This window comes from Eurosta solidaginis, chromosome 5 (genome assembly GCF_040869045.1).
Source record: "Eurosta solidaginis isolate ZX-2024a chromosome 5, ASM4086904v1, whole genome shotgun sequence".
Classification (NCBI taxonomy): Eukaryota; Metazoa; Arthropoda; class Insecta; order Diptera; family Tephritidae; genus Eurosta; species Eurosta solidaginis.
The window spans coordinates 69,815,161-69,830,333 of NC_090323.1; the positions used below are offsets into that span (position 1 = coordinate 69,815,161).

A 15,173-nucleotide genomic window follows, 5' to 3' on the forward strand; every position below is an offset into this window, starting at 1 on the left:
GTAAGCATATGACATTTCACCGAGTGAAGCCAGCATTGAAATCTTATGTAATAGATGGTACGCCTTTGGAGCGTATATCTATTGCAAATGATCTAGGTGTCCTTTTTGATCCGAAATTGAATTTTAACATGCATATTTCATCTATAGCCAACAAAGCGTTGGGTTTACTTGGATTTGTTAAAAGATGGGTTAAAGAGTTCGATGATCCGTACCTCACTAAGGTTCTTTACACATCGCTGGTTCGTCCAATACTCGAGTATTGCTCATGCGTTTGGTCCCCTGTCTCTCAAAAGCATATAAAGCGTCTTGAGTCAGTTCAAAAGCAATTTTTGATATTTGCATTGCGCGGCCTTAATTGGGACTCAAGTCTCCACCTTCCTCCATACAGAAGTAGACTTCTTCTTATTAACTTACCCACTCTGGAAAATCGGAGAATATTACTGGGGGTATTGTTCATCCATAAGCTCATTATTGGAGAAATTGATTCCGCGGACCTCCTCAGCCGCTTGTTTTTTGCGGTTCCCCCTAGAGTATCCAGACATTACGTTCCTTTCTATTTACCCCTTTGTCGACGAAACTTTGCTAAAAATAATTCTCTTATCTGGTGCGCGCACTACAATGACTTGTATAGCTGCATCAGTCTTGAATGTACTTTTGTCACTATACGTAATGCAATACTTGCCTATCTAATTTAAGAGATACAAGTTTATTTAATTTGCCGGCATTTTATTCCTTCGATAAAAAACAGGAACTATCTCGCTTAAGGATGGAGGAACATTTATCAACATGTATCATTAAGAAGGAACAAGAAAGTACTGTGTTGATTGGAATCTGGTGCATTCCAACAACGTAAAAAACATGCTTTTTCATGAGTCACTGACCGGAATCGTATGCATTCCGGCAGTATAATCTTATGGGTCAGGCATCGAGCTGATTGGAATCCGGTGCATTCCAACAACACAGGTCATGTTACTTTTTTATGCCTTGTGATGGCGTATCCTCATTACACTACTCTTAGCACTGCCGGATTCCCATGACATGCTGATTGGAATCTTGTTGCATTCCAACAGGGAGATTAGAATCCACTGCATTCCGATATCATGCTGAGCGGAATCTGATGCATTCCGCCAGTATAAGATTTCGGCATAAGATCTTATTTCTACTCATATTTCTTATTATTATTATTATATTTTGAAATTAAATAGTATTGTTCATTAATATTTCTTTGTATGTAATATAACATTGTTGAAATATCGATATATCTTAAATTTTATCTTTTGAGTTGTATATTTATATATCTTTTATATTATGCAGTCGACCATAGTTTGTCGTCGACTTTAAATAATAAATAAATAAATAAATAAATAAATGTCTGACACCAACTAACACATCGGTTGAATCCTCTGTATTATGCTTTTCTCTTTGACCAACGTCTTACCAAACAACATAGAACGATAGCAAGGTGTTGAGAGAAATATTGCTTTTACCAAGTATATAGTAGAGCATGTGGACTGTGGAGAGATCTTTTTTAACTATGCTGAAAAACATAACAGTAAAAAGTGATATTTTCTACTCTATGGCGTAGTTACATTACACTTTATTCGTTTGGGCCTTTGAAAACATATATATTTGTTTTTATTTCATTATTTTTCATTGTATATTGTATTTAAATGTAATACTTATAATATATATATTAGAATGGGCTGATTTATTAACCGGTATCGCGCCATCGATTTTTCGATAGGATTTGAGGTCAGGAAAAAAAGTTTCACTACGCATACCCAAACAAATAATTTTCGAGCCTGCGAAATTTCATTTTTTTTTTTACTTTTTTTGACTTTGAGTTTTAAGGGTTTTTTCATGACCTACTAAAAAAATTTCATACGTCCGACGACCCAAAAGCGTCCGCTAAAAACGTTGGTATACATGAAAATTATACAATCAAACGAAAATTTTATAGTGTTCATAGTGTTCAACTATGGCAAAGCTAAACTAAGCCGACCTTAACTGCAGCTTATATTCACAAAGAAAATTTAACCAACAATTTTTCCTTCAATGTGGCTAATTAGAAATAGTTGTCTTAAAGAAAAATTTGATAAATACTTAGCGGTATAAAGTACGATATAAATACATTGACAATTACCTTAGTAGTATGGTTTCATTTGACTTGAAAAAAGTTTCATTTGAAATGAAAAAAGTTTCATTTAAAATGAAAAACGTTTCATTTAAAATGAAAAAAGGTTCATTTGAAATGAAAAAAGTTTCATTTGACTTGAAAAAAGTTTCATTTGACCTGAAAATGCTACATTGCGTGTGGAGTTCCCACGAGGTGGTGGACCAGGAAGTTTTCGTGGAGGTGGTGGCGGTCATGGTAAAGATCGTGGTGGTGGACGTGGTACGCCCACAAAACGATCACAAATTCGCGTATTGATAACAGGATTACCATCATCTGGATCATGGCAGGATTTAAAAGATCATATGCTTGAAGCTGGTGATTCTGTTTTGCTGATGCTTGCAAAAATGGTACAGGCGTTGTTGAGTTAATACGAGCGGAGGATATGTAATATGCTATTAAAACACTGGACGATTCCCGATTTAGATCTCACGAGGGTGAAGATTCGTATATACGGGTCCGTGAAGATTCAGGGGACGGCGGTGATCGCGGTGGCGGACGTGACTTCCGTAGCAATAAATCACGTTGATTCACCTCTACGTCGATCGTTTTTCAGATCTCGTTCACGTTCACCCTTTTAAATGAGTGGTTTCAAAGCATTGATCCATTTTCAAACTGAGGGATTCATGAAGATTTGACATATACAACTAAGCAAAGTCAAACGGTCAGGGTCGTATTTTCATCTGTGGAACTTAACGTAATTTAACATTCTATTTTAGATATTTCAAATATTAATAAGAGCATACACCTGCTTCACAATTTGTATGCTAATGTGCAAAATTTTATAAGAAATCGAAATAAATATTTTGATAGTTGCAAGTTATGTATGTAGGTTATCTAAGCAGCTAACTTACAACCTGCATATTGCTTCAAATCAAAAAACTTAAAAGTCAAATAGAAGTGGTATGTAAGGTTCGAATCCTGCTACACTTTGCTTCCCTTGTTTATAAGCATTCTGTAGCACCTATGCCTATTCAAATTTGAAGTGCGTTTCCCATTAAAATTGTGTAGTTCCGCGCTATGTGCAATTGGCAAACTGTCGAAGATTCTATGCAGGTACGGATAGAAGCTTTCAGTCTTCTGCACGATATTGCCAAATCTCCAACACATGTGCTGTTGCCAGACACAACTGATGTTATTTTTGCTTTGGCGCCCACCTTAGATGGCCACAAACTTTTGGTACGAAACGCTGCAGTACGTGCGTTAAATGCCTGGTTCTTGGTTGTTGTTGTTGTAACAATGTTTCGCCCCACCTAATAGCTGCGACCGATCACAAATTGTCATCAATATCCTCTAACGAGAGTCCAAGGAAACTTGCTGTTTCGACAAGGGTGGACCATAATGAAAGAGGTGTTAGAGGCGTTGGTTCCACATTACAATTAAAGAGATGGTTGGTGTCATGTGGGGACACATTGCAAGCGGAGCATACATTTTGTATGTCGGGGTTGATTCTGGATATGTAAGAGTTTAACCTGTTATAGTATCCAGAACGAAGTTGAGCCATAGTGACTTGCGTTTCCCTGGGGAGTATGCGTTCCTCTTTCGCAAGTTTTGTGTACTGTTCCCCGAGTACTGGATTCACCGGGCAATTCCCGGCATAAAGGTCCGACGCCTGTTTGTGGAGTTCACCAAGGGCCTGCTTGTGTTTTTTTGCTTCGTACGGCTGAGTTCTCAGGTGCCGTATTTCCTCAAAATGCTTACGGAGATGACTCCTTAAGTCCCTAGGCGGTGCTGGCTCATCAATCAAATGTCTATTGGCATACCCAGGTTTCTGGGTATTGAACAGGAACTGTTTGGTTTGGATCTCATTTCTCTCCTTGATGGGGAGTATTCTCGCCTAATTATGTGGTTGGTGTTCTGGGGACATAAGAAGACAGCCCGTGGCGGTTCTGAGCGCAGTGAATTGGTAGGCCTGTAGCTTCTTCCAGTGGGTAGTTTTTAGGCATGTAGGGGACGCGTAACACGCAAACGGCTGGCCAATTGCTTTGTATGTGGTAATGAGCGTTTCTTTGTCTTTTCCCCACGTACTGCCAGCAAGGGATTTGAGGATTTTATTATGGCTCTGGATTTTCGGAACAATTTCGGCTGCGTGCTCACCAAAATGTAGATCCTGATCAAACGTCACACCCAAGATTTTGGGGTGTAGGACAGTCGGTAGCGTAGAGCCATCGACGTGGATGTTCAAAATGGTCGACATTTGGGATGTCCAAGTTGTAAATAGGGTCACGGATGATTTAGTCGGTGATAATGCCAGGTTTCGCGAAAAAACTGGAGAGATCAGGGAGGTAGCCGTTTACTCTGTTGCAAAGCTCATCGATCTTTGGGCCCGGGCCTGTGGCCATTATTATGCAGTCACCGGCGTAAGAAACGATAGTAACTCCTTCTGGTGGCGCAGGTAGTTTTGATATGTAAAAATTAAACAAAAGTAGGGATAGGACACCATCCTGAGGTACCCCTTGTTTAATTATTCTTGGCTTTGATATTTCGTTTCTGAAATGCACCGATGCATCCGACAGCACTTTGTCGCCTAAGGCGATGGAAACTTTGTCATTGTGCCTAGACGGATTCGATAGGGACTTTACAGTTTACCTACACCGGCAGAGAGGTTACAACCGCTTAGGTGCTCCTCCCATTTCGCCCGCTTGTGTTCATCCACAAGCAATCTGATGCGTTCGTTTACGTCCCTTATTTGGGGGTCGCCGGGATCGAGCTGTCTTATAAGGTCACGTTCTCTTGGTAAACTTGCGGTCTCTGCCGGGAAGTGGGGCCGTATTTCGTGAATTCTACCGGCGGGAATGAAACGAGCCGAGGCGGATTCAATGACCTTGCGGAAAGCACGCTCCCCTTGGCGGGCATCAGTTGGGATAGGGAGGGCAGCAAAGCGGTTGTCTGTATAGGATTTGTATTCGTCCCACTTTCCTTTTTTAAGGTTAATGAAAGTGCGTTTTTCTGCGACGATAAAGTCGGCGGGACGCTCGAACGAAATAAGTATAGGCAGGTGGTCGGATGCCAATGTTACCATCGGCTGCCAGTTGACGCAGTTTACGAGTTCTGCGCTCACGATTGAAATATCCGGCGAACTGTGACAGTTTCCTACCATACGTGCAGAACGTCGTTTTTTCTATTTGATCCGCTAACATCCACCCCTACTGTCCACCCGCAAGTTTGAATGCCATAGATCGTGATGGGCATTGAAATCGCCTAAGATAATGCGATTGTTTCCAGTGAGTACGCTGCTGATATCAGGGCGGTATCCACTGGGGCAACAGGTGACAGGAGGGATTTAGATGTTGATGATTTCTAGATTTGCATCGCCCGACCGGACAGATAATTCTTGATGTTCTAAGACACTGTCCCTGCGGTCGATGTCGGGATCAAATATATGATATTGCACAGTGTGGTGTATGATAAACGCGAGGCCGCCTCCATTTCCGCTCTCGCGATCTTTTCTGTGGACATTATACCCAAAACAGTTCTGCAATGCAGATCTTGCTGTGAGTTTAGTCTCTTGAATCGCAGCAATGCGGATGTTGTCCCGCTTCATGAAGTCGACTATCTCCGTGATCTTCCCAGTTAATCCATTACAGTTTAACTGCAGAATTCTGAAGTGCATAGCGGGAGACGTCGTCACTCTGGGAGTAAGTGACGGGTGACTATGCCTGGGTTGTGGAAGGCCAGAACGCGATTGCTGTTGAGGCCCTGGAACTAGACGTCATTGGGTCGGCATTGGGGTACCCGGTGTATTTGGGTATGCGGCCTGGCAGCATGGCGCAATGAAACCCGTCGCGGGGTTGCCGTCGCGGAGACCAGAACATCTAGGGAAGTGTCACCGTCCATGGCAGGAGCTGCATTGGGCGGATGTCGCAAACGTATATATTCTGTGCTGGAAAACGGTGCAAAGGGAGGTAGGGACTAAGAGTCTGTTTCCCTGACCTACATAATTGCTGCCGGAAAATAGGGGGGAAGAAGACGGGGCAGGGGCTGATGCTCAGCATTGCTTCCGACTCTACTACGGAGATTGTAGGTATGAGTGGGAGCAGCCGTGTGAATTGGTGGCGCCGTGGGGCGCGAGCAACAGCGGGTACTTTTGTGGCTTGTTGAGCAGCAGGGCTGCTGGAAGGTAGCGGGGGGCGCTAAGGCGCAGACTACGGGACGTCCTAGGGCGTGAACAGCAAGGGGCCACAAAAGATTTAATAGAAGTTACGTGGACGTCGGATTTTGGGATGTAGCCCAGAACAACCTCTCCGATGCAACCATCCCTTACACGAGACCCACTGACAAGAGTATGACCGTCCTAAAAAGATTCTTTTCCGGCAGATGCAGCAAAACCATTTCTCAGGACCGGGGTCAGGAGACGGACCTGGATTGGGTTCGATACCTTCCCGGAGCAAGAGAATATGGAGCAGTCCCGCTGCAAGGAGCTGCTGGGATGATGACAATTTGTGGGAGGGACGTAACAAGTTAAATGGGGTTACACTGAAATGGCAGTCCTTGGTCGGGAAAAATCCCGAGTCACTCCGGTACATAAAACCGACGGCCTTGGGAGCAGTTAATTAAAACATGCATACCTTTCTGCACACAGCGTGGAAGCAAAGTTGAATGTGCAACTAAAATGGAGGAATGCGTCCTAATTCATATTGTGTCTGTTTAGAATTAGATATAACAAAAATTTAAAATATACAAGTACAAAAAACGAAGGGTAGTAAAATAGACAAATAATGAATGTATATAAATGGTAAATGCACACAAATACCCATCTATGTATGATATAGTATTTATGTACATTTGTAGGCAAGCGTGCGAATGTATGAACGAAAAACTAGGAGACTGGAGTGAGGGCATCATTAAAGGCCTACATAGCCCGTAGTTAAAAAGGGTTATTTAGTCCAGATTTTTGTGAAAAATATCTACGCGACTAGATTACCTTTTTTTGAAAAACACTGGGAAACTTTGAGTCAGTCTGCTACTTCCCCCACCAGTGGTAAGGGGTGGCAGATACTGCGTGATGTAATAAAATGCATTTAGCAGCCCCTGTTTTTGTTAGAGCCTCGTTCAAGTCTGGCACTTCCACCCACCAGTGGTAAGGGGTACCAGATACTGTTCGGGGTTAGGGAACTTTTTTCCTGTTGTAAAATTACCTGCACAGTCATCATAGGTTACAGATCATGAATGCATGATAATATAAATGCGTACATAGACAGTAGTTAGAAAAAAGAGAGAATTGTTTATTAACGAATAATCTTCATACCCGTCCACCCACAGCAAGCGATTTAGCGCAGCGGCGATGTCACTTTTCTACCATGGAGAGCATTAATAAGTGTAAGCTGGAGGGATATTCCGTGGAGCGCATTGAAGCTAAGCGCGTGCATAATGGTCGAACTGAATACCTCCTTAAGTGGGAAGGCTACCCCCGCAGTGACAATTCATGGGAACCGGCGGAGAACCTGAATTGCCCGGATCTTATTTCCACATTCGAGAAGTCATTAGAAACGAAAAACGGTAAGAAATGCTCACCTGCTCCGCCAGTAAGTTATATATGCAAACAAATTTTATTTGTGTCTCAGTTGAACATAGAACTGTTGGTGAGGAGCAGAGTAACTGGAACCCTTGGAACTGGTACACGTTGCGTATGTATCAGGTGAGCTGATGCATATAATCAAGTGGAGAGGGGTGGAAAAGGCCGAGTGGGTTCCGGCTAACAAGATTAACATGTGTCCGCAGATGGTGATTAAATTTTATGAGAGGCATCTCAAATGGCGGCTGATTGCTGCAAAGGACGATGTACCTGCAACGGGCAGAGTTGGCCAAGTAAGCAAGTACAGAAGGCTAGGTTAGGAAAGTTAAGTAAGTACAAACAAAAACAACCTAAGACTGAATTGTGATAAGGGTTATTTTTTTCTTGTTGTACAAACTTTAATTGGTTGAATTTTTTGAAATACCAGGAATGCTGAAATCATGTTTATGTTTTGTCGTAGGTTTAATTGAAAACTATTAAAAAACATTGGTTGACGCTTTAAGCTCCCCGAAAAAACTCCATCAGTTGTTGATATTGAATTAAAGTTTCTCGGGCTTTGAGAAGTTGGACCTCGGTTGTCAAGGGGTGGGGGTTATCTGCCTGAGTTGAAAATAGGTCTGGCTAGTTTTGGAGGAACCCAGTCAACTCGAACCGTGAGTATGGTTTTGTTTGGATTAGTAGGCTGCGGAGACCGGTAGGAATGGTTACGGTGGTGTTTATGCCGATGCAGGGACCTAAGAAGATGATGGTGAAGCGTGTCAACCATCTACCACACATGGGTGGCATCACACAATTTTGAATGTATTAGGACCACGACCATGAAACGTAAGCAGCAATACGTATATCCCTGTATTTATTTCACTTATTTCTTCATCCTTTCGTTTCCAATCATCGGCGGCAAGGTAAATACAGAAACCGATTGGTATGCATGTCTCTCCTGGTCAATACGCTACTGTGTTCCTCACTACTTCATGCGTGACAGTGCTGAAAGTATCGAACATTGGATCAACGTTTTAGTGGAAAATAGGCATAAGAAAATAAGTGTGAGTACCTTACTTATTTTCTGTATTTTTTTTTTATTTAGGACTTCTCTTTGAACAACGGATTAGTTCGAAAGCCATCAACGTATGGTTTTGTTGTCCTCGCTCGGGGTGTGCGAGTGAATTGTGGGGTGATTGTGTGACTTTATAAATATATATACATTTTTTTGGGTTTTTATAAGGCGGAAGTTGGCCGATTAAATTTCATCTTCTTTGTCATTGGACGGAAGTAGTACCAATTTCGCAATTGGTCTGGTAATCTGTCCCTAGATTGTATTGACGTCAACAACACACACGGTTATCAGAGCCTGGGTGTATGTTGACGATTCTCCCCATCCTCCACTCGTTGGGTTGGAGGTTCTCCTCCTTTATGACGACTAGGTCCCCGGGTTTTAAATTGGATTGCGGATGTTTCACTTGTATCGTTTCTGGATCGCGGTGAGATATTCCGATTTCCATCTTTTGCAGAATATCTGGTGCAGGACCTTCATTTTCTGCCATCTATTAATTATTGAGGCAGGATTGAGGCACTGGAAATGGTTAGTGGTGATGTTCACAGGTATTACACAAAAGTTTTCAACCCCGCTTGATAACAACGCCCACTTTATTACGAGAATATTGGAATCGCTGAGTGGATATATAACGTTTGAACAGAGCAACGACTGTCTGATTCCGCTCCATTATGGATAAGAACATTATACACTAGGGCCCAACCATAATTAAAAGGACTTCATGCTTGCCAATCATTAAACGTCCACAAGAATGCTTAAGCGGAATAGTATTTTTACTTTTTCATTAGCTGTGTTTTTTTACGCGCGTATACGTTTCGTTTGAAATTGCTACGCATAAAATTAGTACTACTATATTTCAATACGCATTATACTCAGAATGGTAGAATACATAGAATTGGTGCAGAGGGTGAAACATAGACACACATTTCAGTTACTTCTGAATATAATGCGTATTGAAATATAGCAGTACTAATTTTATGCGTAGCAATTTCAGAGGAGTATTTAAAGTTTGTCGCTAGCAGTCCATATAAATCTTAAGCGTAAACGTATATAGATGTGAAAAAACACAGCTATTGTCATGTTGGCTTTGTACTTGGTTTTAAAATTACTTCTTGACATACATACATATTGGCCGTGTTTTTTTTACACGCGTATACGTTTCGTTTGCGCGTGAAAAAAAAAAACGCCTATCCTCGCTCTATCTAACGCTCTGATGGCCATAGGGTATAACATATAGCTGAATCAGTTGCGATGCATTGTGGACACACATAGAATACATAAAATTAGTGTAGAGGGTGAAACAAAGACACATATTTCAGTTACATCTGAGTATAATGCGTATTGAAATTTAGTAGGACAAAATTTATGCGCAGCGATTTCAGAGGTGTATTTAAAATTTGTTGCTTAGCAGTCCATATAAAATTTAAGCGTAAACGGATATACGCGTGTTTAAAAACACGGCTATTGTTGTAAACCTTGAATTCTCTTAGTTAGTTAATAAGACTGAGGGAACCGTGCAGCAGTGCGCGGACCTTTAGAAAGAGAATGTTGGTGGACGAAAAATTAAAATAGTGGTAGAAGTTGGTAGATTTTTTTTCCCAAGAAAACAAAGCTACTGTTTATATTTGTACAAAACAATTCATAATTCAACAAAACCAAAGTTTCTTTGAAAACCGCCGTACCAAGCATAGCTTTAACACATAACTGCATACGAAGTATGCAATGTGTAAAAGATTAAAATATGCAAAAAAAAAGAAGGCAATTGGGAAAAACTTTACAACAGGCATGACGTAGCTGAATGCGTTTATAATCGATCGGTATAATCGAAACAGCTGTCGCCTTGTCCGTCCTGATGTCACGTTGTTTAAATTTTTCCCAAATTATTAAATAATAATTTATTGTAAAACAAATAAAGCACATTTCACGGAAATAACACTTTTGAAAAAAAACAGGTAAGCGAAACAAAAAATACATACATGTAAATTTGTATATACATAGCTTATGCCTATATGACATGGTTCAATTACATATGTATATGGTAAAGGTATGTAAACAAAGGTTAAAAAAAAACCAAGAAGCTGTTGTTTTTGAAGACTGTTTTGAAAATTAAATAAATTTATTTTCAAATTTAATATAATTACAAATTAAAAATTGTAATATAAAAAAAGAAACATGTCCAAGTGTGTGATGTGTGGAAAACGATCCCAACCAGGAAGTGGCCCGTTTTCCAAGCTCCTAAAGACCTTAAACGCCAGGAAGTATGGAACCGGGTTTGCAAGCGATATTTCAAAACACGAGAATTAATATGCGCTGAACACTTCACGTCCACTGACTACGTTTTCGGAGGAAAGAGGGCGACTTTAATGCCCAATGCGGTACCTATGGTTCCATGTACCTCCGGAAACATATCGCTTCATGAAGAATATTTGTATAAACCTGAATTGGCAGGGTAAGTTTTATATATACGAACAATGCTTTGCGAAATCATAGTGCATCTTGGGTAAGTCCGTGGCCTAGATGGCTGTTTGCTCAGTCAGTAGCAGTTAGACGAAATATACGTGGATGTTAATTGAGGCGATGGTTGCGCATTGAAATTGAAAAGGTGGTTGGTGTAAGGTGAAGGCAGACACATTACATTTACGACCTACATTGTGTATGTCGGGGTAGATTCGAGATAAATAAATAGGAATTCTGCTTTCCTCAACAGCTATTTTCGGGTATTTGAGATTGAAAAGTGGTAAGGAGTCATCCCGTGTCCCTGAGAGGCGGGGCCTCTTCAATCAGATGCCAGTTAGGATGACCTGACTTCTTAGTATTTGACAGAAACTGTTTGTGCAGCATTTAATTTGTTTACTTGATGGGGAATACTCCCGGAATATTGTGTAGATGATGGTGTGGCGACATAGGAGGACATCCTGGGGCATTTCGCCCGCTTTCTTGACAGACCTGAAGTTTCCTCTCGTTTGTCTCTTTTAAGCTCAGCTACCATATCGTATGGGAGTTGAAATGCTGCTCGATTGTTGCGTTTTCTAGAGATATCGTCGTTATAGGTAGGATCGGCTTGTTATATTATGATCCGTAAGCCAGTACAGAATATATACGTTCGCGGAATCTCCCCAGTGCAGCTCATGCCTCGGGCAAATAAAAATTCAATTCCAGGCACTATGAAAACATCCGGCACAGAAGTGTTCGAACTAAAAGAGCATAAACATTCGCGAACGTATTGGATGGACTATGATTTCGCTCATTTTCATATTTTTATTAGAGAACGGTATATAGCCCTTATGCGATAAATGTTTGTATGTAGGTCACTTTCTGATCACACATACTCTAAACCAGCGGAATTATGTGATTCTGGCGTAGTTTTAGACAGTCAGCAGTGGGATTCGAAATATTAGGACGTACAAACACAGACTGAGTGTATTAAATTTTTTTTTTAATGTTTAGACTATTTTGTATCTGTTATGTGTATAATTTTATTTCCAATATACTCGAAGCCCTGAAATATTGGAAGCTGTAAGCATAAAAGAAATCTCTGACCTCAAAAAGGAGATTAAGAAGCTCAAGGAAGAGATACGTAGTTCCGAGAAGGTATTACAGGAGGCAAATGGCTTCATGGATTCCGCAAAGAAAATTTTCACAGAAGGTCAGATAAGGAAAATGATTGTATCTGGTATGATTAAGTTGTTTATAGCGATAATTGAAAATTTAACTATAATCCGCATTATTTGATATATTCAGGAGGTGTGGTGCAATGGTCATGGAAATATATATCCAGTGCCATTTGCCTTCATGCGTCGGGTCCCAGAGCATATAACCATTTGTATGCGAGTGGTTTCCCGCTTCCTTCTGCGGCCACCTTGAAGCGCTGGTATGGCAAAACGGAAGTAAGTGAAGGAATACTTGCGGCCTCACTTACTGTTATGGAGTCTACGTCTGAATGTCTTAGTCGTAAAAACAAAATGTGCGTACTTTCTTTTGACGAAATGAAAGTTTTTGAAGTCTATGACTACGAGCAGATTGAAGACTATGTGCGGAAGCCATCAAGCTTCGTACAAGTAGCAATGGTTCGCGGGCTACTTAAGTCATGGAAACAGCCTATATTCTTTGACTTCGACTGTTCTATGACCAAAAGTATTTTAAACTCCATAATTTTGGCGCTATACAATATTGGCTTCCCTGTAGTTGCCATAGTGAGTGACATGGGATCAAAAAATCGTGGGCTTTTGAAGGAGTTAAATGTTACTGTTGGTGAGTTATCACCTTTTGCAATATCAAATACATATAAAAGCCGACAATAAAAACTAGATTTACTTTAATAGTACATGAGAAACAAATTTATAAACATATCCATAAAAAACAAAATACAAAAAAAAAAACTCATTACTGTAGGATTATCTACTTAAAATAAATATACTGTATTTTTGTAAATTATTTTTATTTTACCTTACTTTTAATGTTCTTTCAAAATGAAAATTTTTAAGTTAGTTATTTTAGAATTTTAATAATGGGAAAATAAATAATTTTTGTGAAATTGATTTTCAACAAATAAAATAAAATATATTTTAAATATATTTTTTAGATATTATCTTAACTATATTGGCGATCCATGCTTAAATTGTGTTTCAAAAGATGCTGAATAATTTCACGCGAATTTATAATATTTATCTGTGAGGTGGATTATTTTACATTCATAGACAATTAAATCTATACATGTATCTTATCTGGATAACAAAATGACGCAGAAAATATAAAAAGTAACTCATAAATGAACATATCATTCAAATTTTAATGCAACTTCAACTACTACAACCACCACTATATGCAACAGAAAAATCATTTAGTATTACTTTCACGAAATTTAATTTTTTCATCAAACTTTACAACTTTCCAAAATTTCCGTTGCTATTTTTTGGGTCAAAATACATGCAATAACAACTAACTTAAATGCAACACCAAATCATATTGGCACAGTTTATGCCAAACGATTTTCATATGCAATAATAATAACCAATTTAAGGCCATTGCAACATCTTTGAAAATTTCTCGACAACAACAACAATCAATAATCAGACTTAAAACCATTGCAACATCTTTGAAGATTCCTTGACAACAACAATCAATTATAAAAATTTTTATTGAAATCCGCAACAAGTTATTTAATCATATTTTTATTTATTTTAATATTTTATCAATATCTACCTTTTTAAAAAAAAATATTTTTTTTCGATTACCTTTTTATTGAGTTGGATTTTTATTCATTAATAATATAAATATTTTCAAATTTATTTTTACTTTTATACACTCCTCCAATTTTTTTTTAAATGTATCGATCACCCATTCGTACACGAAATTTTACAACGACAGATATACAAACTCCGCAAAACGAATAAATTAATATTTAAACAACAACCTCATTTTCAATTCGAAAATAAAAAAACAAAACACTAAAAAAACAGAAATAATTTTGAATCACAAAAAAAAGAAAAAAAATAAATAAAAAAAACAATCAAACAAATTTCTACAATTTTAAAAAATCTCTAAAGATTTTTTCAAATAAATTTTAACAACATGTTTTGCTAAATATCAATATTTCACATTGAATTGTCAATCATATTAAAAACTCAACAATATACCTATTAACATGACTCAATTAATGATACACTCATATAACCCATGAACGAATAAAATATTCAACTTTTCATTCCTTATCAACAACTTGGACATACATTATGCAGACAGAGTACAATTATATATTGAACACATATTCTGCATAATACAAGTTTTTAATTTTTGAGTAATTGTGCACACAAAGTTGCCATCTACTATTACTCAACCTATTTCTAGATTCTTCAATCACATCATGATAAATAACAATATTTCACAAACAACATAGCAATAACACAACCAAATATTAATATAAAATATTAATGCAATAAATAAACAATAACAACAACTAAAAATAAAATATAAAGTAAATCAAATAACAATTATTTCTTCAAACTGGCTCTAGGTCAATAAATTAAACAAGTTGTTGTTGTTTTTGTTCCAATATATTTCGATCTCTCCGGGTAATACGTAGGTTGGTAAACACACATCATAAGGGTACCAAATCAAAAATCGAAGGTAAAAAACCGATCCCATATAAATCTATTATATATATACCTGGCTTTTCCGAAAGATTACAATGCTCAAATATTTATGGTAAGGAAAGAATCGGAATAGCACACAAACCGGCGTACACAAACCAAATATTTTTCAAGAATATGAAAAGTAAATTAGAAGCGATGGAGCAAAACAATATTGTATACAAGATACCATGTGCAGGAGACAGAGATAACATTTGTACGAAAGAACATGTTGGCACAACAAAAAATAAGTTAAAAACAAGAATAGCAGGGCACCGATCCGAAATCAAGTGTTTACAGTCAAGC

The 15,173-nt window shown here is 38.6% G+C and overlaps 1 protein-coding gene across 5 annotated transcripts in view; it reads left to right on the forward strand.

The window, feature by feature from the left end:
* The window catches only part of LOC137253233 (uncharacterized), a 133,522-nt gene that overhangs the window by 28,800 nt on the left and 89,549 nt on the right, over positions 1-15,173 (forward strand). Inside the window, exons 6-7 of one of the 5 annotated variants that reach the window (XR_010953751.1) lie at positions 7,436-7,672; positions 7,738-8,731. The exons of 3 other annotated variants lie outside the window; for them this stretch is intronic. Coding sequence is in view for 1 of the 2 variants with exons in the window: in XM_067789802.1 (XP_067645903.1) it covers positions 749-798 (50 nt within the window). In the remaining variant the exon portion in view is untranslated. Of the gene's footprint in view, positions 1-748; positions 1,180-7,435; positions 7,673-7,737; positions 8,732-15,173 lie in introns of those variants that run through there. One more of the 5 variants, XM_067789802.1, reaches the window with a different exon arrangement.